General features: G+C 58.0%; 9 protein-coding genes across 9 annotated transcripts; 2 read left to right on the forward strand and 7 right to left on the reverse strand.

Moving 5' to 3' along the window:
* Nucleotides 1-66: 66 nt before the first annotated feature.
* On the reverse strand, nucleotides 67-1,035 carry BO72DRAFT_445607 (S-(hydroxymethyl)glutathione synthase). Its single transcript, XM_040944096.1, has one exon. It carries the CDS (start codon nucleotides 919-921, stop codon nucleotides 346-348), a length of 576 nt encoding a protein of 191 aa, XP_040804283.1. The 5' UTR covers nucleotides 922-1,035; the 3' UTR covers nucleotides 67-345.
* Nucleotides 1,036-1,417: 382 nt separating this feature from the next.
* On the reverse strand, nucleotides 1,418-2,739 carry BO72DRAFT_493618 (uncharacterized protein; the record flags this gene model as incomplete). Its single annotated transcript, XM_040948395.1, has 3 exons — nucleotides 1,418-2,379; nucleotides 2,435-2,471; nucleotides 2,530-2,739. The coding sequence occupies 3 exons, from the start codon at nucleotides 2,737-2,739 to the stop codon at nucleotides 1,418-1,420; spliced, it is 1,209 nt and encodes a 402-aa protein (XP_040804284.1).
* A 1,012-nt stretch (nucleotides 2,740-3,751) lies between these two features.
* On the reverse strand, nucleotides 3,752-4,942 carry BO72DRAFT_14421 (glutathione S-transferase family protein). The gene has a single exon (XM_040939185.1). The coding sequence runs from the start codon at nucleotides 4,653-4,655 to the stop codon at nucleotides 3,957-3,959; it is 699 nt and encodes a 232-aa protein (XP_040804285.1). The 5' UTR covers nucleotides 4,656-4,942; the 3' UTR covers nucleotides 3,752-3,956.
* A 15-nt stretch (nucleotides 4,943-4,957) lies between these two features.
* On the reverse strand, nucleotides 4,958-6,286 carry BO72DRAFT_475570 (MIP aquaporin). Its single transcript, XM_040947333.1, has 3 exons — nucleotides 6,218-6,286; nucleotides 5,483-6,109; nucleotides 4,958-5,423 (listed from the first exon to the last, which is right to left on the reverse strand). Exons 2-3 carry the CDS (start codon nucleotides 6,107-6,109, stop codon nucleotides 5,190-5,192), a joined length of 861 nt encoding a protein of 286 aa, XP_040804286.1. The 5' UTR covers nucleotides 6,218-6,286; the 3' UTR covers nucleotides 4,958-5,189.
* A 590-nt stretch (nucleotides 6,287-6,876) lies between these two features.
* BO72DRAFT_525492 (glycoside hydrolase family 16 protein) lies at nucleotides 6,877-8,095 on the forward strand (the record flags this gene model as incomplete). The annotated part of the gene is made up of 3 exons (XM_040949959.1): nucleotides 6,877-7,387; nucleotides 7,430-7,737; nucleotides 7,795-8,095. The coding sequence occupies exons 1-3, from the start codon at nucleotides 6,947-6,949 to the stop codon at nucleotides 8,093-8,095; spliced, it is 1,050 nt and encodes a 349-aa protein (XP_040804287.1). The 5' UTR covers nucleotides 6,877-6,946.
* Nucleotides 8,096-8,156: 61 nt separating this feature from the next.
* Nucleotides 8,157-10,285, reverse strand: BO72DRAFT_445610 (uncharacterized protein). Its single transcript, XM_040944097.1, has 5 exons — nucleotides 10,171-10,285; nucleotides 10,026-10,105; nucleotides 9,367-9,973; nucleotides 8,613-9,313; nucleotides 8,157-8,548 (listed from the first exon to the last, which is right to left on the reverse strand). Exons 1-5 carry the CDS (start codon nucleotides 10,258-10,260, stop codon nucleotides 8,293-8,295), a joined length of 1,734 nt encoding a protein of 577 aa, XP_040804288.1. The 5' UTR covers nucleotides 10,261-10,285; the 3' UTR covers nucleotides 8,157-8,292.
* A 1,720-nt stretch (nucleotides 10,286-12,005) lies between these two features.
* Nucleotides 12,006-13,693, reverse strand: BO72DRAFT_14527 (putative transsulfuration enzyme family protein). The gene is made up of 2 exons (XM_040939191.1): nucleotides 13,412-13,693; nucleotides 12,006-13,357 (listed from the first exon to the last, which is right to left on the reverse strand). Exons 1-2 carry the CDS (start codon nucleotides 13,562-13,564, stop codon nucleotides 12,323-12,325), a joined length of 1,188 nt encoding a protein of 395 aa, XP_040804289.1. The 5' UTR covers nucleotides 13,565-13,693; the 3' UTR covers nucleotides 12,006-12,322.
* A 130-nt stretch (nucleotides 13,694-13,823) lies between these two features.
* Nucleotides 13,824-15,519, reverse strand: BO72DRAFT_493625 (Zn(II)2Cys6 transcription factor; the record flags this gene model as incomplete). The annotated part of the gene is made up of 4 exons (XM_040948396.1): nucleotides 13,824-14,529; nucleotides 14,579-15,035; nucleotides 15,090-15,170; nucleotides 15,249-15,519. The coding sequence occupies 4 exons, from the start codon at nucleotides 15,517-15,519 to the stop codon at nucleotides 13,824-13,826; spliced, it is 1,515 nt and encodes a 504-aa protein (XP_040804290.1).
* A 1,522-nt stretch (nucleotides 15,520-17,041) lies between these two features.
* BO72DRAFT_371554 (putative serine peptidase) lies at nucleotides 17,042-19,055 on the forward strand (the record flags this gene model as incomplete). The annotated part of the gene is made up of 9 exons (XM_040941009.1): nucleotides 17,042-17,399; nucleotides 17,450-17,607; nucleotides 17,664-17,786; nucleotides 17,836-18,008; nucleotides 18,070-18,157; nucleotides 18,211-18,316; nucleotides 18,369-18,528; nucleotides 18,584-18,784; nucleotides 18,839-19,055. The coding sequence occupies 9 exons, from the start codon at nucleotides 17,042-17,044 to the stop codon at nucleotides 19,053-19,055; spliced, it is 1,584 nt and encodes a 527-aa protein (XP_040804291.1).
* Between the last annotated feature and the right edge of the window lie 152 nt (nucleotides 19,056-19,207).

The following is a 19,207-nucleotide window of genomic DNA, read 5'->3' on the forward strand; positions in this document are numbered from 1 at the left end:
AAGCTCCTCATCTACAAAAACAGTTTGCCCTCCCGCTCTACGTCCACTGATTCATAAACAGCATCCATGAGGGTAAGAATCTAAATTCCTGTCGTCATATCCCAAACCAACCACCATAGACTTTCTTTCAACCGTCACGTCCTGACATCTACAGCGCAAGTTTACCACAAAAGATGGCTAGTTCACAACAGCAAACCCATCGCGAATTCCTCATCGCCATGCTGTCAGCCGGGCGCTAGCATTGCCATTCAAACCCAACACACTCCTCAAAGTCCCTCGCTAACATTCTCACAAAGATACATTGCCCAGAAACCAACGATCCACCCGCAGACACCCCAGAGTGATCTAAAGCGAAGCCCTCAACTTCCCCTCCCTCTCCGCCGTCCACGCCGCAATAGCATCCATCAACGCAGGCGCCAGCACATCAAACGTCTCCAGCCCCAACGCGCGCAACCGACCCCTCACGTGCTCCATTTTCTGGGGCGGAAACCCCTGCTCGATGATACTCGACACGAACCCGGCAAACTGCACCTCCTGCCACCCCTTCTCGTCCGACAGCTCCACATGCACAAAGTCCAGCCCCTTGAAGGGGTGGTCCTTCTCGATGCGCCCGAACATATGCACCCCGCAGGCCGTGCAGGCGTGGCGCTGGATGACGGCCGCCTCGTCCACGATGGCCAGTTTCTCGGCGTGCGAGGACACCGACACCTTCTCCCGGGGCACGACGCCCACGACCGAGAACAGGGCGCCGCCCGGTTTCCAGCATTTCGAGCAGCCGCACGCGTGGTTGTGGGCGACGTTGCTAGTCACGGTGACGGTGACCGGGTTGCTGGTGCAGTGGCATTTGAGGGTTCCGCCGGAGAAGTTGGGGTTGCCCTTTTGGATGGGTTTGGCGAGGAGGGGGTGGAGTAAAATGGCCATTTTGTTCGTGAGGTGGTGGTGGATGGAGTGTTGTGTGTGAGGGGATGAGAGAAACAGAGGTAAGTCAGAGATGGGAAATGAGAGGAAACAACATTGCCGACGAGCGCGCCAGACTATTGACAGCGGTTATATAGCCCAGGTTCCCCTCAGAAGATGCAGAAAATGCCTGCAGCAGCATTCCCCCATCCCCTCGTGCGGGGACATGCACTCCGGCCAGCCAATGTCGCCATTTGCACGGCCACCCGGGCCCATAGAATGCGGTGCCGACCGGGTAAGTTAACCCGTTTAGGCGGTTGAATGCGCGATCGCATGCTGAATCACCAACAGGATCTCGTTGCGATCCCCACTGCCGAGGCCCGCGCCGCGGGAAAAGTAACGCCCTCGCGCGGTTGGGCCTAGCCTTACTTGTCGTTGATCGTTTGTATTCCTCTTAAATACCAATACTGCACGCTTCATCGCTCACAAACTGTTTTATTGCTAGTATATACAAATCCAATCAAACAATGTCGTCTCTACCGCCGCACGGGCAGCTCTTCTCCGCCGCCCCCTTGCTCAACTCCCGCTCTCGCTCCTCTCCCTCCCCGGACGGCGACGATAACGCCTCCAACTCCACCATTCTGGGATGCTCATCCCCAGAGGCAGTCTCCATGGTCACCAGATACTGATCCGTATCGCCGGACTGCCGACCACGCGTCCGCTCCCGATTATGCCCCCCGTGCGAACCAGACTGCCCCGTCGGCGTCCGCGTACTGTGGCTATGGCTGTGGCTCAGCTTCAACGAGCGCAGCTTCCCCGCCAGGCTCGACGGCACCTGGTACCAGCGGAAGAACACCTTGACGGCCGGCAGGCTGGCCGAGGTTGCCGCCAGGGCCACCTCCAGCAGGGCCAGCACCCAGCAGTACCAGGCCATCCAGGACCCGTCGTACGAGGCGTAGAACATGCGCCACAGGAAGTAGATCCGAATCCCCGCGACGACGGCCGTGAGGTACCCGACGGAGAAGACGGCGGTGAGGGCGACCTTCTGGCGGCGGCGCATGTGCAGCCGGATGCAGAACACGGCCGGCAGGGTCGTGGCCAGCAGGTCCTGCGCGAGGCTGATCGAGGTCGCCGCGATCAGGTGCGCGCCCTCGTCGTAGCAGCGGTAGTGGTGCGTCAGGGCCCAGGCCGGGTCGACCTGGCGCCAGAAGGCGCGCAGCGGCCGGCACGAGAGGAACAGCGCCAGCACGAACGCCACGCTGTACGCCACCACCGACCCGATGCTGACCCAGATCAGCGCGCGGAACCGCGGCGACACCGTCCGCTGGCTCATGCGCCGGTAGAACAGCAGCACCGAGGTCTTGATCAACCCCGACGCCAGCACGTAGAACAGCTCCGACGCCGCCGCCACCTTGCGCTCGCCGATCAGGTTCGTGACGCTGTTGTCCCACGTGTGGTGTTTCTCGCCGTAGACTTCGCTGGCTGTGGGATTCGCAGTCAGCCGATTGTCTCCAAAGAATGGGAGGGTGGTGCTTACCAATCGGGACAGAGATGATGAGGCCGAGGGTCGGTAGCTGGAATTGGTAGTGGTCAGCTTTGAGCCGAGAATGAGGACGTCGCGACGTCACATACCAGAGCCAGCGCAATCAGGATATCATCGATGCCGCCCGTGTGCTGAATAAGACACCGTGCGTACAGCCGCACCACCACCGTGACGATTGCGATCCCTCCGAAGACGGCAGCGACCACAATGGCTGCCGGGCCATGCGAGTCGGGATTGACAGTGTTGGGTGCTGGCCAGGACTCGATCACCGACAACGGCGGATTCAGCCCTCCAGGCATGGCGGTTAGGGAGACTCAGTCTGGCTGAGTGAACTTCGACAAAGGAAAGAAAATAATATTGACAAGGAAGTCAATGTTAATGTCAATGTCCCGCAAAGACAGACAGAGTGTACCAGCCCTGTCTGTCCGGAACAGCAATGCGGACATGGCGCCATTTAGATACCCTCAAACCCCAACCGCCACTGCAGGGGAAACCCGCGGATCAACGGGGAAGCATCCTAAGTCAAAAATCTAGAAGAGGGATTGCGACCACAGGCAAGACTTAGATTAAGCCGACTCCACTGATGTGAGCCATCGAATCCCTGGCGGGCTGCACGGGGCGGAAGGGGGGGCCCTCGCCCAATTTTTGCGACCGAGCCTTAAGGTTGAGCAGGTGAAACGGTCACCGTTTGAGTGGACGACGCATGCACCTGTGAACGGCACCTGTCACTGCGCGCCCCAACCAGCAGCAAGCACTGGAGTAAAGTGGAGATCTTGATGCTGCACGACCCATCTTTGTGATGTGTCCACCACTGACAGCCTCATGCGGCAGGAGGTTTCCTTCGGCCGAACCAAGGGTCGAGGGCCCGTCAGAGTTTAACAGCAGAGTCGAGACACCCGACACCCAGAATTCACGACGGGATCCAATCCGTACTAGACCCGGCAGATCGTCCGTAGGGCCCTGTATTACCTCTGCTAAGGGAAATTGGCGGCGCAGTGCAGTTCTGATAATCGGGGCTGATGTGCCGAAGTGGTCGGTCGGGCCTCCCGTACCACATTGGACAGGGGCTTCGTCAAGGCATCCCCTAAGACTAGCCCTGTCAATCATGCCCAATCAGGCAATTGGAGGCCTATAACGGCTGGAACTATACTTCCGTAGTCCATCCAGGATTGCTGGGGATCGTGACGGCGCCGATGGTGAAGTCATTGGGTCTTCTTCCTCAAACCCCCGGCCCGTGCGATTCGATCCATCACTTCTGCCTCCACAATCAATCAATCAATCCATCAATCATGTCAATCAATCTCCACCTATACGCAGCCGTATTATAATTCGTGTTACAGGTTTGCAGAGACTTCAATCCCCTCAAGGCGCATGGGCGCATGGGAAGCACGGTGGTATTCGGAGTATAATAGCAACACCCACTAAGCTGGATAGATGCGTTCCTGACCTGGATAGCTCACTTGCTCCTCATTACGGGTACATCCCCAGTCCGTCACCGTCACCGTCACTATCACTATCACCGACCCCTGGCCGGGGGCCAATCGGACAAACCCTCGCGACGACAGACCTCCTTCCAGGAAGGCAAGGCCGTGAGGCGATCCACGTACGAGGCCAGATGCGGCCAGCTCGTCGCCGGTCGGGGCATGTCGCGCGCCCAGCGCATCAGCATCACGGCCAGGAAGTCCGCCGTCGTCAGGCTCTCCCCGACGAGATAACCTGGAGGTTTGTGCGATAAAGGCGATCCGCGCGAGCCCGCCGAATCGGCCAGGCGCGCGTCCAGTGATTCCCAGGCCCCCTCGATCCGTCGGCGCGCCAGGGCACGCACCGCGGCCGCCCCCTCGGCCGGGCCGTCCGTGTCGGCATAGAACCAGTCGCGCATCGCGGGCAGCACCGTGTTGGCCAGGTAGATCATCGTCTGCAGCCACTGCGGGCGCGTCGCGGCCTGCTCCACGGCCGGCATCAGCCCGCGGTCGGGGTGGCGCTCCGCCAGCAGCATCAGCAGGGCCGTGCTTTCCCCGTGCGCCTCGCCGTCCACGATCAGCGTGGGGACGCGCCCGGTCGGGTTCAGTCGGCGGTAGGCCTCGGTGTGCTGGGCGCCCGTGGTGAAGTCGACGGGAATCGCGTCGAAGGGCAGGTTGGCCTCGATCAGCATCCAGTGCACGCACAGACTGGCCGTGCCTGGTGCGTAGTACAGCGTGTACGGGTTGGACGCCATGGGCCGCGCGCTATGAGTGGGGACTAGCAGGGCTTGATCAGCGGCGTTGGGATAACGGTCCTGCAATAGTTACCGTTTGGTTGGCGGGGGTAGATTGATTGCGGTTGTGATCGTCGAGTCAATTGAATGTCGTTGACAACACGCAGGGTTTTTCTAAGTCGAAGGTGAGTCACCGGCGAAAGAGCTGGCGCATGGACCTGATCCCGCTCTTATCGCGGAAGCCGACCGGAGACAATCACCGAATCTTGGCGGGTTGTAGGTCTCTATCCAACGCAGAACCCGGTTCGTTTTGACTCATTTGTGTCATTTGTGTCTATAATAACCGTATTCTAGGATAATCATCTACCATCTACTCCGTATGGCCCATCGTCTATCCAGATCCAGTCTATCGTTTCCCGTCATCCAGGTAGTCTTCGTGCCTCGGTCGTCCAGACGATCCGTGGGTTCATTGTCGTGGTCATTCATGATAAAACATGGCAATCATCGATATTCCAGTCCGCTCATAAAGCATGGGAATCATCGATATCCCGGTCACTAGTGCAGGCGCAGCTCTCCATCCACGTCCTCGGCCTTGTCCAGCGCGTCCGCAATGCGCGATCCATCCCCCTCATACAGCAGCGAATCGTAGACCGTGGCTCCCACGAAGCAGCCGACGACGGGAGCGAACAAGGGCACAACAAAATAGTAATTGGCGGCGGTGAAGACCTCGCGACCGTAGAGGATGGCCGAGAAGAGGCGCGGGCCAAAGTCGCGTGCGGGATTGATCGCCTAGGAGACGCCATCGCGGTTAGCATCCTACACACAGATCAAATCGTGAGGGCACCTACGTAGCCAGTCTGCCAGCCCAACGCGGCTCCAATGGCGAGCAGAAGCACAAACATGGAGAACTGGGGGGAGTGGAAGCGGTGGGCGTTGGCCGGGTCCGAGACGCTCAGCGAGCCGAACATGAGCACGGCCGATCCGAGGACTTCCGAGAAGACCGCCTCCCAATTGGAGGAGAAGAAGCTGGAGGGATAAGTGGAGAAGATGCCGGCCGAGTGGTGGCCCCGCGGGCTCAAAATCGACCCCCCCGGGATTGTATATTCCGGGTCCCAGTCGAGGATGGCCGACCGATAGTTAATGTAGACAATGGCCGCGCCCACGAAGCCTCCCAGGAACTGGGCCAGCAGCTTCCCGGGCAACTTCTTCCACTGTTCGGGCTGCGGGCGGACGAAGGCCATGACGAGGGAAATGGCGGGATTGCTGGCGGGACTCGGGTCGGCGATGTAGCCGGAGAGACAGACGGCGGCCGCCCAGGCCAGGTTGATGGAGAGCCAGGTGCCATACTGGTAGTCGGAGAGCAGGGCTTGCGCCACGACGCCGTCACCGATCACGATGATGAGGGCGGTGCCGAGAAATTCGGCAACGTACGGTTTCAAGGCTCGTCGCGAGAGACCGGAGAGATGGAGACGCATCTTGAGAGGGAGTATCAGTCAGTCAAACAGGCTGTTGATTGAATTGCGTGGAGGGAAGAAGGAGGAGAGGAGAGAGGAAGGAGAAAGTGAGGGAGAGGAAATTGATACCGTGGACAACAGGTGGAGCAGGTGGGGGCCAGTCTATCGAGTGATAACGAGTGATCACCTTGGGAGAGGAGAGGAGAAAGTCAAAGGGTTGAGACGATGCCGTCATTTCCTCGGAGACGCTCCTGCCTTCCCTCACCGCCATCTCGGCTGCGCGAGTTTGCCGTGTTTGCATCCACAATCCACACCATGCCAGTCCAGGCTAGCGCTTTTTTTGTCCGCTTACTCACCTCTACCATGCCAGTCCTGGTAAGGCGTCGGAGAATTCCATAGATCGACAATTGCTTCCTGATCTACTCCATAATCTCCTATCATACAAATTCTCCCAACTCAAAGGAAGTCCAGTTATCTGAGTACTGCATTTGGATTTTCAAGGAGCAATGCTCGACGCCAGCGCGGCGGTTCTGATGCAAGATGTCACTGGCCAACACCCAACCAGAAGAACATCGAAGCGACAATCCATAAGCGATGCACTCCATATCCACACACTTCACCACCGAGATGAGGATATCTTGAAATAGAATCCCGGTGGACCCTTTCCCCCAGTGTCTTACTCTACGCAGCCGGTTGGCTGTCGCTTTTCGCCTTTTCGCCCCTTTTGCCATCGAGACTCACCACCAGGATCTGCGCCGGGCTTTATATTCCTCGACCCCTCCACCTTTCTCACACCAACATGAAAGCCAAACACACGTGCACTGCGCCTACAGAGGGCCTTGATTCCGACCCGCCACCATGCTCCTCCTTCCCCTCCTCTTCATCCTCGCCACCCTCACCCGGGCAGACGAAACCGACTGCAACCCGCTGAACCAAACCTGCCCGGCCGACGCGGCCCTCGGCACGGCACACACCTGGTGGTTCAACCGCACGCTGGACAGCACCCTGTGGAACATGACGACCGGCACGCCGGAGTACACCGCGGAGGGGGCGAACTTTTCGATCCGCAGCGTCAACGGCTCGACGCTGCTGCAGTCGAACTTCTACATCTTCTTCGGGGTGATGGAGGCGCACGTCAAGATGGCGGCGGGGCCCGGGGTTATCAGCAGCGTGATACTGCAGTCGGACGACCTCGACGAGATCGACTGGGAGTGGGTGGGCTACAACACCAGCGCGGTGCAGTCGGACTTCTTCGGCAAGGGCAACACCACCACCAGCGACCGCGGCGGGATCCATGCCGTCGCGCACGCCGACTCCCAGTTCCACAACTACACCTCGTAGTGGGACCGCGAGCGGCTCGAGTGGTGGATCGACGGCCGGCTCGTGCGCACCGTCAACTACTCCGAGCCGCTGACACTGTACGGCCGCAATTACCCGCAGACGCCCTGTCGTGTCAAGGTGAGCGTGTGGCCCGCCGGCATCCCGTCCGAGTCGCTCGGCAATATCGAGTGGGCCGGCGGCCTGGTGGACTGGGATGATCTGCCGTTCACCATGGCGGTGCAGCGCATCCGCGTGCAGGACTTTCATACCGGGAGGGAGTATCAGTATACGGATCACTCGGGGTCGTACGAGAGTATCAAGGTGGTTAGGTGAGTGACTGCTTGTTCTGCTTGGGTGAGTGGGAGTAGCCTAACGGGTGAGCGTAGTGGGAACTCGACGGCGAAAGCGGAGATCAACAAGACCCCTCAAAAGACTCTGGCGCAGAAGTGGGCGGATCTACCGACAGCGGCTCATGTCGGGGTGTACTGCGCCGCCGCGGTTGTCGCCGCGGCGGCCGTGGCGGCGTTCGTGCTCTACTGCATACGGCAACGGCGTCAGGGGCGGCTGGAGCGGGCGCTGGCTGAAAGCCCCCGGAGCCCAGTCCAGTCGACCGAAATGGATACATACAAGAAGCAGTGGCGGCAGAGCGAATGGGGACGGCGGGGGTACCAGAATGTCGAGCAGTAGTTGCTAACGGCGCACTCGTCCTCCAACAGGGAGCTTAGATGCATAGGTTGGGAACTGCATCGGCGAGGCTCTTTCGCCTCATGATAGATATAATCACCTCGCAATAATAGCTAATGTGTACACATACAAAACATCTCGAAACCTATCCTTCATGTACAGGAATAGAAAACAACTTCCGCTCCACCCAATCACCGCGACTACGTGGTGCTCACCTCCCCCCTCGCCTTGACAATGGCACACTCCGCTAGCCGCCTCAACTCCAGAATATTACCCCTGGCCGTCTCGATCCGCATGATATAGCAGCGGGGATGCTGCTGGTACGCCGACCGGTGAATCAGCTCCGCGATCCGCCCCATCAGCCCCAAGACCGCCTGACTATCGGCGTGCAGCGGCTGCGAGAGCACATGGCAGAAAAGCACGATCGCAGCCTGGATGAAATAGGACAACGAGAACCTTTGACTCATTAGTACTGTCGCACCCACGCCTTCCAACCAGAGGACGGAAAATCAAGACATACAGGAGATTCTCCGGCCCCAACTCCAGCCGCGACTCGAGGAACTCCTCCAGCAGCGCCCGACTGGCCGCGACGGAGATCGCCAGGCTCGAGCTCGTGCCCCGCGTATCCTGGTTCCGGGTCCACGCGGCACACCGGCTGCTCGGCTGGTGGATCAGCACCATGCAGTGGTGGTACTGCACGTGGAAGATCGAGAACCGCATGTCGCGGTGCGGCGGGGTGCGTCGGCCCGCTGCGAGCGAGGGCTGGTTCACGGGTGGCAGGGTCGCCTTCCATGCTTCCAGGGCGTGGTCGCAGTCGCGGATCGTGCGCAGCAGGTCTGCGTCGGATTGGCCGAGGGCGGACGGGGAGTAGAGGTCGCGGTAGATGCGGGATTGGAGGACGGCGAGACGGGCGTAGGTGTGCAGGTAGCTTCCGGGGCAGGGGTCACCGCAGATCTGGGGTGGTTGAGTGTTCGGTGAGAGGGTCAGATCGCAGTGGCTGTCTTCGAGGCGTGGCGGGAGGCCAGTCACCATCGTCAGGCCCTTGTCGCAGACGTAGATGACCCAGAAGAGTTCCCGGATGTGATGGTCGATCGGTGATGCGGGGGCGGTGGCAGTGTGTGGGGATGTGTTGCCTTTCAGGTAGTAGATGAATCGCGCGGCGGTTGAGAGGAAGTGGTCGACTAGATAGAGGTTCCCTGCGAGACCTTGGCAGCAGAGACACTTGTTTGAGGTTAGTTCGTGGGGACTCGGTGGGCGTAGTGGATGAGGCGTACCAGTAACAAAACGGTCTGCAGCCCGTCCACGGACACAGGCTCGCCCAAGACAGCAGGCAAAAGCCGTTGCGCGGCTTCGAAATATTGGTCACTGTATCGGAGTGGATAGCCCTTCGGCCCATGCACCGTCAGCGAGGTCAACGCGAGGAAGGCGAAGATGCACGCGCGTGCGCTGTTCACCCCGGGGGACGCGGCCGAGTATTCCCGGCTGTACGCCGCCTTGATCGTGCTCTCGAAGAGGCATGCATCAATGACCGGGAAGAACAGTGCAAAAGCGGATGCTTGATAGTGTCTGAGCTCGCTGCAGAGAAATTGGAGGTCGGGTAGAGGGAGCTCAGCTGCGCTTGCCACCGGGGTGGGTGGTTGCTGCGCCAGGGTTGACTCAGTTGCTGGCTGATGGAAGCGGAATTGGTCTCCCGTGCAGGCGGCGATCCATTCGCGCCCGCTGGCAGAAAAAAATGGCACCCCATCGAAAGTGCAGATATTCCCCAGATGGCGACCGGCGAAATGCAGGTCTTGGGTGAACGTGGGCGCATACGGTTGGTATGGTTGCGCGGGGCTTGGGCTTGGGTGGATCTTCCGCTCCGGTGGATTGGTGAGATTCTTTCTGTGCCTGAGTAAGCGATGGGTCGTTGGGCAGATGTGGTATTTAAGCGTACTGCTTGTTTCTATCGAAGGTACATGGAAGGTTTTGATGGGAACACCAGTCGCACCGCGGGCTTGCGGCATTGCACTTGATCTGGGTGACAGCCATTAGCCATTAGCTCTGCTCAGGAACCAGCGCGCTGCATAAGGGTGCAATACCTTGCGAGTGAAACACGCGTCACACGAATGCGCAATACGGCCCCTTCGCTTGGGTGGTCGCCCAGGCTGGCCCTCGAACAGGAAGTTCATTGAGATAACGGTAGGTATGGGGAGATGCCCAGTGGCGAATTGGAGAATGGGAGAAATGGTGCAGTGGAGAAATGGCGCAGTGGAGCCGAGCCTGGAGAGTCCGCGCCAAAGCTGATGATTGGCTGTTTGTCTTTCCATTCTCACTGGAAGACGCTTGCGTACTGTACACGATGTCGCGGGCGCCATGCTTGAGAGTACTGGTAGTATATTCTCTATTCCCTTTGAATTTCATCCAGTTGGTGAGTGTGACGGGCCCTGACCCTGAGTGCCTACCAGGTACAGTACCTACTACCTAGTAGGAAGGATGGCCTCCTGCAAAAAGAAGGGACTTCCTTCCTGGCCAAACTCGTTCATGTTCGGCGCAAAACCACTGGGTTGTTTTCACCTTTGAAAATCCCCGTCAAGGTTCACCTGCTCATCTGGACTATCGATCCTCCACGGCTGGGTACTCTGGCTAGCTGAGCAGGTAACTGTCGAATATTATCCCGCTCCAAGAGCCACAGCGATATTTCATTTCCACCCCATCGACACGGTCGTCCCTATGGAGTCGTTGCGTGACCTCAATCCAACAGCCGCAGACATCGCAGCGATGGCAGCTCACACCCTGGACAATTCCGGCCCCATCCCTTACCTACTTTGGGGCCGGTTGGCTGTGCGACTGGCCGGAGGCCGCGACCTGAACCGCCACCCACACCTACCTGACGATGAATGTTGCTTCATTGTCGACGATGCCGATCTGTGGCGGGCTTTTCAGGTCCTAGGGTCTGGCGGCTTCTTTCAGTGCATGCTCAGACCGGACTGTCGCTACCTTCTCGGCACCCCGGGCGTGCGGCTGCGGTTCGACGCTCATCTGCACACTTCCGCGCGCAATGGGCATGACACCTGCCTTTTGCTCTACAACAAGTCCCGCATCATCCCCGATGTGAACAGAGCGATGATCCCGGGGCTCCTAGGCCCACCCGGGCCCCTGGTGCCGTACATGCTTTCAAGCGATCCGAACACCGTGCCTCCGCGCCATGAGGACCGAGGCAGCGGGTACTGGCGCGGGCTGTGGCCAGTGCGCACGCTGAAGCCGAACGTGCTGACCGCGGCGCTGCTGGACTGCCTGCTCCGGACATATGGGGGAGTGCCGGGAGCCCAGGGGGGCCAGATCCTCGTCGAGTGGATCACTCTGCTCGTGCCGATGATAGAACCGGCCTATCCCCCAACGATGACGCTGCCACCGCACCTTCGAGCCCTGTGGAGAGCATGTAACTCCCGAGTGATCGAGGAGGGGTGGCGACCGACCTTTCTGATGCAGCTGGTGTCCCGAAACTACGAGTACATCCGGAGCCTGGATGCTGAGGAGGAGAGTGACGACGATGTAGCGCGGAGCGCGCACTTCATGGCTTCCAGAACGCAGTTTGTAAACGACACCAGATGGCAGTGAAGAGATCGGGATATGATGGGGTTGACGCAATTGACGGGGACGACGAGGATGACGGCGCATAGAATTGCGAATGGCATTCTTGTGTTTCTCTAGTAGTATAGCAAGAAAAGCCGACTCCACATAGCCGTCGAGAAAAATCCGTTTGTGTCAAGTTAATCGCTATGGATATCAAGTGGGAAATCACTACAGGTGGCATTCTCTGCTGGAGGCCCGGCCTCGCCCATCTTCCATCCAGGCGGACAAGGTCTTGGCAGGAAAGCGCCACTCACCAACTCCCTCAATTGTGATTGAACTCGTGAGAGAGGCGGAAGATGCTTGATTCTGACTACGTCGGGCTATCCTGGAGGAACTAGCTGAGGCCACCGAGGTTTGCAGCCTGGCCACCAAGGCCGCAGGGCCGCCGTCAAAATCTCAAACTCAATGGAGGCGTTACACCTATTTCTCGCGATTCAGCCATGTCTCCAAGAGCCCTGGTTCCGATGGTATACGCGGGCGCTTTGCACGAGAGCTTGAAATGCAGAAGGGAAGGCAGTGATGAACAAAGTGATTAAATCCCTAACCTGACCCTATAAACTCAAAGAACATGCGACTAATGGTGAATTTTCTCCACAGCACCAGAAAAGAACTATCCAGCTAGATTTGTGCATTGATCAACACCTTGAAAGCTTGCAGCAAATCGTTCTTCAGGTCCTGCCAGTGCTCCAGACCAACACTGATCCGCAGCAATTTCCGATCCACGCGACAATCAGAAAGCGCGCGCCACTCGATCAGCGACTCCACACCACCTAGACTGGTCGCATGCTGGAAGAAGCTCAGCTTGCTGGGCAGGCTACGCGCAAAATCCTCCTGATTGAGCACAATCGCGAAGACCGGGCCGAACCCGTTAGGCATTTGTTTCTGCAGCCATGGCTCGTCCTGCAGGCTCGCATGGTATATTGTGCCCACCACGGACTGCACTACGTTCTCTTCGCTGCCGGGCGCGGGGTTGGCGGACTTCATGGCCTGATCCAGCCAGGAGACCAGCTTGCCGCAGGTCTGGCTTGCGCGCTGCACGCGGACCTCCAGAGTCCGTAGACTCCTCACCCCCAACCAGGCCTCCAGGTTTCCGATCACGTTGCCCACGGCCAGCCGATCCTCGATAAGCTGCTTCTTCCACCTGCTGTCCTTGGTGGCGAGCACACCACACAGCATGTCACTGTGTCCGCCAAAATACTTGGATCCCGAGTGCAGAACGAGGTCGGCCCCCCACTGGAAGGGATCCTGCAAGCCGGGTGGCGCAAATGTGCTGTCGACAATCAGGTATGCGCCGCGGGAGTGCGCCTTCTTGGCATATGCTTCAATGCTAAAGGCCGTGCCTAAAGGGTTGATCGGCGTCTCCAGAAGAACGACGTCGCCTTTCTCCAAGCTCTCAGCAGGGCAGTCTAATTCGAGTTTCTGCAGCCCCGAAAGGCGGGAGATCACGGCGATGACTTCATGGCTGCCGTGGTAGCCTTGTCCCACAGCAATGCGTCGAGGATTCAACAGAGTCAGCGCTGCGGTGAGAGCCGCGAGGCCGGTGGCGTAGCTCACGGCATGTCCCCCAATCAGACTCGTCAGGATGGATTCGAAGCGGGTTGCATTGGGCGCGAATTCGCGGGAATAGACGTAGTTCTTGCCGGTGAACTCGTCCTGGGGAAGTTAGCCGCGTTATATGAACCCCAGGAGCCACAGGTAGCCACATACAACAGGGTCTACAGACGGAATCAGGTCATCGGGGTTGTCTGGGAAGCGAAAGGTGGTCGAAAGATGAATCGGGGGAGCGACGTCGGTCACCAGATGCAGAGGGTCGTCGGCATGAAGTGCCAGTGTCGCAGGATGAGCTTGACCTGGAGCCATGTTGGACAATGTAAGGGAGCGATCTGGAAGTGGTCGGTCAGGTTAAAGACCTCCTCGTGTGAAGATCTCGACATGAAGCATCTTATATGGATCTGATGGTGATGGTGTGGCGGATGACAAAAGGCCCCACTCCCCTCACTTTCCGTATGCGGAAAGGCCTCTTTCGCCCGGGCCCCGCCACATCCACGGCTCCCGAAACAGGTTAGCCCCATTCCAACCTGAGCTTCCCAGCCACAACTTAACCTGCACGAGCCACAGGTTAAATCAGAAGCCAATCACGCCCGGACAGCCCAATGTCAATGACCCACGGCGAGGAGTTCTGTGCTTGACGGCCACTGCGCTGCCAATGTCCTTGCAAGATCTTGGCTGCGTTGATCACGTTGACGCATTTCGTTTTGTCCCAGAATTGCTCGAGCGACTGAATCAAAAAATCTCTTTCCCTGGCCTGGTGGCACTCCAAGCCTGCAATACAGATCGGCCAGAGTGCGCATTTGAGGAGATTGTCGCTGGCGCAGAGCGCTTCGATGGACTGGATCAACTGGGTCAGAAGATCGGTTGCTGAAGTGGTCGTGTGGCATAACGCGTCGAGAACGCGCTGCCCGTAGATCTGAGCCCCCAACTTGTAGGATGCAGCTAACATGCAAAGATCATTTATCGCATTCTCTTTGGTGCGATCAGACTGCGGCAGATTAACAGCCCAAGCCCGGCAATCGAACTCCGTCACCATTTGGACGACCGATGCCACGTTGTACTGATGGTACTCCAATGTCTCCTGGTCGCAGGGGTCGTGGATTGAGTCGCGAGAGAGCGAAATGCATCGAATGGCAATCAACAGGTAGTCTGGGCAGCCAAGGAACGATTGTTCTACGGCCTCCGTTTCCTTGGACACCACGTGCGCTTGCTCTAACGGGTTCGAGTCCGGTAACAGATTGGGACGCACGAAGGTCGCGCCAAGCGTCTCAATGCTGCCAACATCAGTTGTGGGTACTGAGGATGTCGACGGTAGTGACTCACAGGTATATCTGGCTATTGATAAAATCTCGGATGAGCTTCACCGTCTCCCCAGGCTCGTGGGCTTGATGCTGGCTGAAACTGATCAGCTTCTTCGCACCCTCCAGATGGAAATTCCACCGATCGCTTCCAGACTCCAGTAGGTCGAGGAAGATCAACAAAAACACGCTGGCCACGGTGCTGTCTTGGGTACATAAGACAGGATCACTTAGTGCATTCGAGATTGCTTTGATTGCGCGATGTTTGTATCCCAGGGCATCCTGATGCACATTGAGGTCAGTGGGAGGCCTTTCTTCGTCGTACCGTTGGAACGAATAGCCCAGATTCGCTCTGTGGCGCGCCGCCAGAGCGAGAGCAGCCTTCATCAGAGTGGTGTCACTCAAGGCTAGCGACATGAGTTTGCGAAATGGGTTACTACTGCTATCGTAGACGATGAAGAGGCTGCATATGCAATCCTCGTCTGTGAATTGGTGATGAGAGAAATGCACGCAAGCGAAGTGGAGATTTTACCTACAGTAGCTTAAGTAATATTTCGAAGTTGAGTCTAAGCAGGCGACTGAAGGATCTCCGAGCTCGGACGACATCGTGAGAGGCGCTGGTGGTCACGCACTGGTTAGTTCTCAGACCCTCGGTTTCCCTAGAGGGCGGGCGAACCCATCCACCGTGATCTTACCTATCTTGCGTACATAATCTATGGCTGAACCAGGGGGTCTGGGGCGTACGACGAAAGGGATGATGGCCGATCCGGTCGAAGGGCCTGCATCAGAGTTGCTGAGAGACAAGCCTTTTCGCTTGCCTCGGATGGAGATGCCCTTGACCCATCGGATGGGTCTCTTGTCCAGGCATTCCACCCCCGCCTTCTTGCATTTTCCGCAGGGTCTGGCCGCCTGGTCGCATTGAATGCGCCGATATCGGCAGGTATAGCAGGCCTGCGGGGGAGTCATGTCATCGGGGTTGAAGACTTGATGACATTGGTGTTCTGTTTCTCATCACCAGTCGAAGCAGGGACCGTGCCATGCGATGTTTGTGATAGTTGATAAGGCTTGACATCAGATCATGGCGCAGCTGGTCACGCCCAGCGTCTGGAGAGGGACTAGCCACTTTCAGCCAGTCAGTCAGGTGGCTTACTGTCATGTGACGCTGCTCGCTGCATTTTGCCGTACTCCGCCGCCTTCTCGCCCGGCGCTTTCCGTCCCCACATAGTATGAGTACAAAGTGATCAAACAACCTGGAAGGACACTGAAACCACCGCTTAATAGAGGCAAGCACACGTGAGCATGCGCCAGCGACGTCTCCGAAAGCACTTTCTCGACATGAGACCCATGGAGTACAGCTCACATACCGGACTCGGTTCGGCCTCCCCAGCTCATGTTCGGATATATATGTTTTCCAGGAAAACCACGAAACAATTTGTTACTTGTGTGCAACCGGCACTACATTGCAGCAATACAATCGTTCAGGTCGAGCATGGTGCCATGCCAAGTTGGCAAGAAATATTCTCCTCGAATTTGGATGTCGACCGCACGGATGTTGTACATAAGCTCTGCCGAACTACGGCATTCTGGCTCCTTCCCGTGTCTGTATCCTCCAATCCTTCTCTCGTGCAGAACGTTGACAATTATAGGAAAACCGCCGAAACTTCTTCTCACTCCCATAACGAATACAAGAAAAAAAAAAGCAGAGTTGACATGGCTTAAAGCACTGTGTTCAGGTCACGTTGAGAGAAAGCGGCAAGGGAGAGCCCGGTCAAGTGACCGCCGCAGCCCTCACCTCACCAGCATTAGGGGCATGCGTGGAAGAGATTCAGACCTCAACAAGGAGCAACAAGAGTATCAATATCCATGCACAGAACGCCACTGCGAGAATAAATGGATGTGGAATGAATCTACCCCGCCCCTGCAGATTGCATTGCGTGCTGGACCGATAAGAGTGCAAATTGGACCGATAAACAAATAGATTGCCAGTTATCTAGACGTGCCGAACCACCGCCCTAACGCTCACCCACCCCCTCTTTCTTCTCGCCCTAACCCTGCAAGTTGCGCGACCGGCAAAGCCCGTTCCTGCAGACTTACCCCCCCAAAAGGTGAGCCTAATGCCCCTTCCGGTATAAGCTGGCACACCGGTTCTCGACGATGTGTGCAACCCGGCTCCACCACGGGCGCGGGCCCGACGCTGTCCGACGGAGGAAGGCGAGGAGATCCGCCTCGCTGCATCGACCGTCAACCGGCGCCCTCGCCAATTCACCTGCAGATACCACCACCCAGTGCGCAATCTTCCCGGCCAGAGCGTGGCACAGGGTTGCATTGTGCGCGCCATGACCGGTTCATTTCTTGCTGGGGCGACGAACAGACCCCTCGACGCATTCATAAATTGCTCGCAGCCCCCCCAACGACTTTTGCACAGGCCGATCGTGCGACTCTTCCCTTCCTCAATCGCTCGTGCTCCCGGATTTCGGACACTGCGATCATGCGGTTCTGTTCCCCTGTCAGTCTTGTGGCCGTGACGGCTCTGTGGGCATCACTCGCGGCAGCTGTTCGGCCTCCCCGTCTTGCTCCACGCCCGATCGCTGCCACAAGCCAAGCGAGTGAATCGTCTGTGGTAGAAAGCACGTTCGAGCAGTTGATCGACCACAGTGATCCGTCCAAGGGTACCTTCTCCCAGCGTTACTGGTACAGCGCCCAGTACTGGGGTGGCCCGGGCTCTCCGGTTGTCCTGTTCACCCCCGGCGAGGTCTCGGCCGACGGGTATCAGGGCTACCTGACCAATTCCACCCTGACGGGTGTCTATGCGCAGCAGCTGCAGGGTGCGGTGGTTCTGGTCGAGCGTGAGTTGGTTGTGGTCCGACCACGTGTACTGTCCGACTAACGTGGATAGACCGCTACTGGGGTGGTTCCTCTCCGTACACCAACCTCACCGCCGAGACCCTCCAGTACCTCACCCTGGAGCAATCCGTCCTCGATCTGACCTACTTTGCGGAAAATGTGAAACTGGGGTTCGCGCGCAACAGCACTAGCAGCAATGCACCCCACGTGGTAAGTGGCCTGGCTGCTTGATGGTCTGGATGACACCTGTTGATGATCCGCTACAGCCGTGGGTGCTCGTCGGTGGCTCTTACAGTGGAGCCCTGACGGCCTGGACCGAGCATCTGGCTCCTGGGACTTTCTGGGCGTACCACGCGACCAGCGCTCCGGTCGAGTCGATCTATGATTTCGTGAGTAGACCTGCGCCGTGGCTAGGATGCACCGTAGCTGACCAAACAGTGGCAATACTTCCGACCCATCCAGGACGGCATGGCCAAGAACTGCAGCAAGGACGTCTCGCTGGTGGCCGAGCATGTTGATAAAATCGGCAAGTCTGGCACCAAGGCTCAGCAGACGGAATTGAAGAAGCTGTTTGGCCTCGAGGCTCTCGAGCATTTCGATGACTTCGCAGCGTACGTCGTTCATGTCATTCCTTGCGTGCGAGTTGAGTGCACGGCGTACTGACCATAGCAGTGTGCTGCCCGTTGGGCCTTACCTCTGGCAGGACAACACCTTCGCGACCGGCTACTCGGGCTTCTTCGCTTTCTGCGATGCTGTCGAGGTATGTTGCAGCATTACCTTGGCTTGTTTAAGGATGTTGCTGACCGGTACCAGAACGTGGAGGCCGGTGCCGCCGTCACCCCCGGGGCGGAGGGAGTCGGCCTAGAGAAGGCTCTCACAGGCTATGCCAACTGGTTCAAGAACGAAATCTTCCCCGGCTGTAGGTCACCCAAGCCAACGAGACGAGCGCGCAGCTAACCCGAGAACCTCAGACTGCGCTTCGTACGGCTACTGGTCCGACGAGTACAGCGTGGCCTGCTACGACACTTACAACACCACCAGCCCCCTTTTTACGGACACATCCGTCGACAACGCCGTCGACCGCCAATGGCAATGGTTCCTGTGCAACGAGCCCTTCTTCTGGTGGCAGGAGTACGCACCCCCTTTACCCCGCTACCCCAGCGCGAAGTTAACTGACTGAATACAGTGGGGCCCCCTCGAGCGAGACGACGCTGATCCCCCGTCTGGTGAGCGCGGACTACTGGCAGCGACAATGCGCGCTGTACTTCCCCGAGGTCAACGGCTTCACGTACGGCAGCGCCAAGGGCAAGAGCGCTAGCACCTTCAACGCCTGGACCGATGGATGGTTCCTGAACGGCAACTCTACGCGGTTGATCTGGACGAATGGGTAGGTCCAGCACTAGAAGATGCACAGTTGTAACGTAACTAACGATGGATCCAGTCAATATGATCCCTGGAGGGACGCCACTGTCTCGTCGACCTTCCGACCGGGCGGCCCCCTGGCCAGCACTCCCAGCGAGCCGGTCCAGATCATCCCCGGCGGCTTCCACTGCTCGGATCTCTACATCTCGGACTCCGTGGTCAACGCAGGGGTGAAGAAGGTGGTGAATAACGAGGTCTCTCAGATCAAGGCCTGGGTGGCGGAGTTCTATGCATAATTAAGTTGGAGAGAGGGAGAGAGAGTCGCGGAAGAAGGCTCAGCCGGTGGTGTCGGCCAGGGTGCGGATTGGATATTCTGTCCATGAATGATGTCACGTGTAATGTGTTGGCAGCTGAGCAGAAATGTATATACTCTAAGCATTGCAAATAC

Source organism: Aspergillus fijiensis, assembly GCF_003184825.1.
Source record: "Aspergillus fijiensis CBS 313.89 unplaced genomic scaffold BO72scaffold_10, whole genome shotgun sequence".
Lineage (NCBI taxonomy): Eukaryota > Fungi > Ascomycota > Eurotiomycetes > Eurotiales > Aspergillaceae > Aspergillus > Aspergillus fijiensis.

Excerpts from the sequence above, each read along its gene's own strand:
- BO72DRAFT_445610 (XM_040944097.1), bottom strand. The coding sequence starts at position 10,260 with ATGAACTTCCTGTTCGAGGGCCAGCCTGGGCGACCACCCAAGCGAAGG. Across the intron at positions 10,106-10,170 it reads ACGCGTGTTTCACTCGCAAG|ATCAAGTGCAATGCCGCAAG; the intron begins GTATTGCACCCT and ends GCTGTCACCCAG. Across the intron at positions 9,974-10,025 it reads ACCTTCGATAGAAACAAGCA|AAAGAATCTCACCAATCCAC; the intron begins GTACGCTTAAAT and ends ACTCAGGCACAG.
- BO72DRAFT_445607 (XM_040944096.1), bottom strand. The coding sequence starts at position 921 with ATGGCCATTTTACTCCACCCCCTCCTCGCCAAACCCATCCAAAAGGGC.
- BO72DRAFT_14527 (XM_040939191.1), bottom strand. The coding sequence starts at position 13,564 with ATGGCTCCAGGTCAAGCTCATCCTGCGACACTGGCACTTCATGCCGAC. Across the intron at positions 13,358-13,411 it reads TTCCGTCTGTAGACCCTGTT|GACGAGTTCACCGGCAAGAA; the intron begins GTATGTGGCTAC and ends TAACTTCCCCAG.
- BO72DRAFT_14421 (XM_040939185.1), bottom strand. The coding sequence starts at position 4,655 with ATGGCGTCCAACCCGTACACGCTGTACTACGCACCAGGCACGGCCAGT.
- BO72DRAFT_475570 (XM_040947333.1), bottom strand. The coding sequence starts at position 6,109 with ATGCGTCTCCATCTCTCCGGTCTCTCGCGACGAGCCTTGAAACCGTAC. Across the intron at positions 5,424-5,482 it reads TGGGCTGGCAGACTGGCTAC|GCGATCAATCCCGCACGCGA; the intron begins GTAGGTGCCCTC and ends GGCGTCTCCTAG.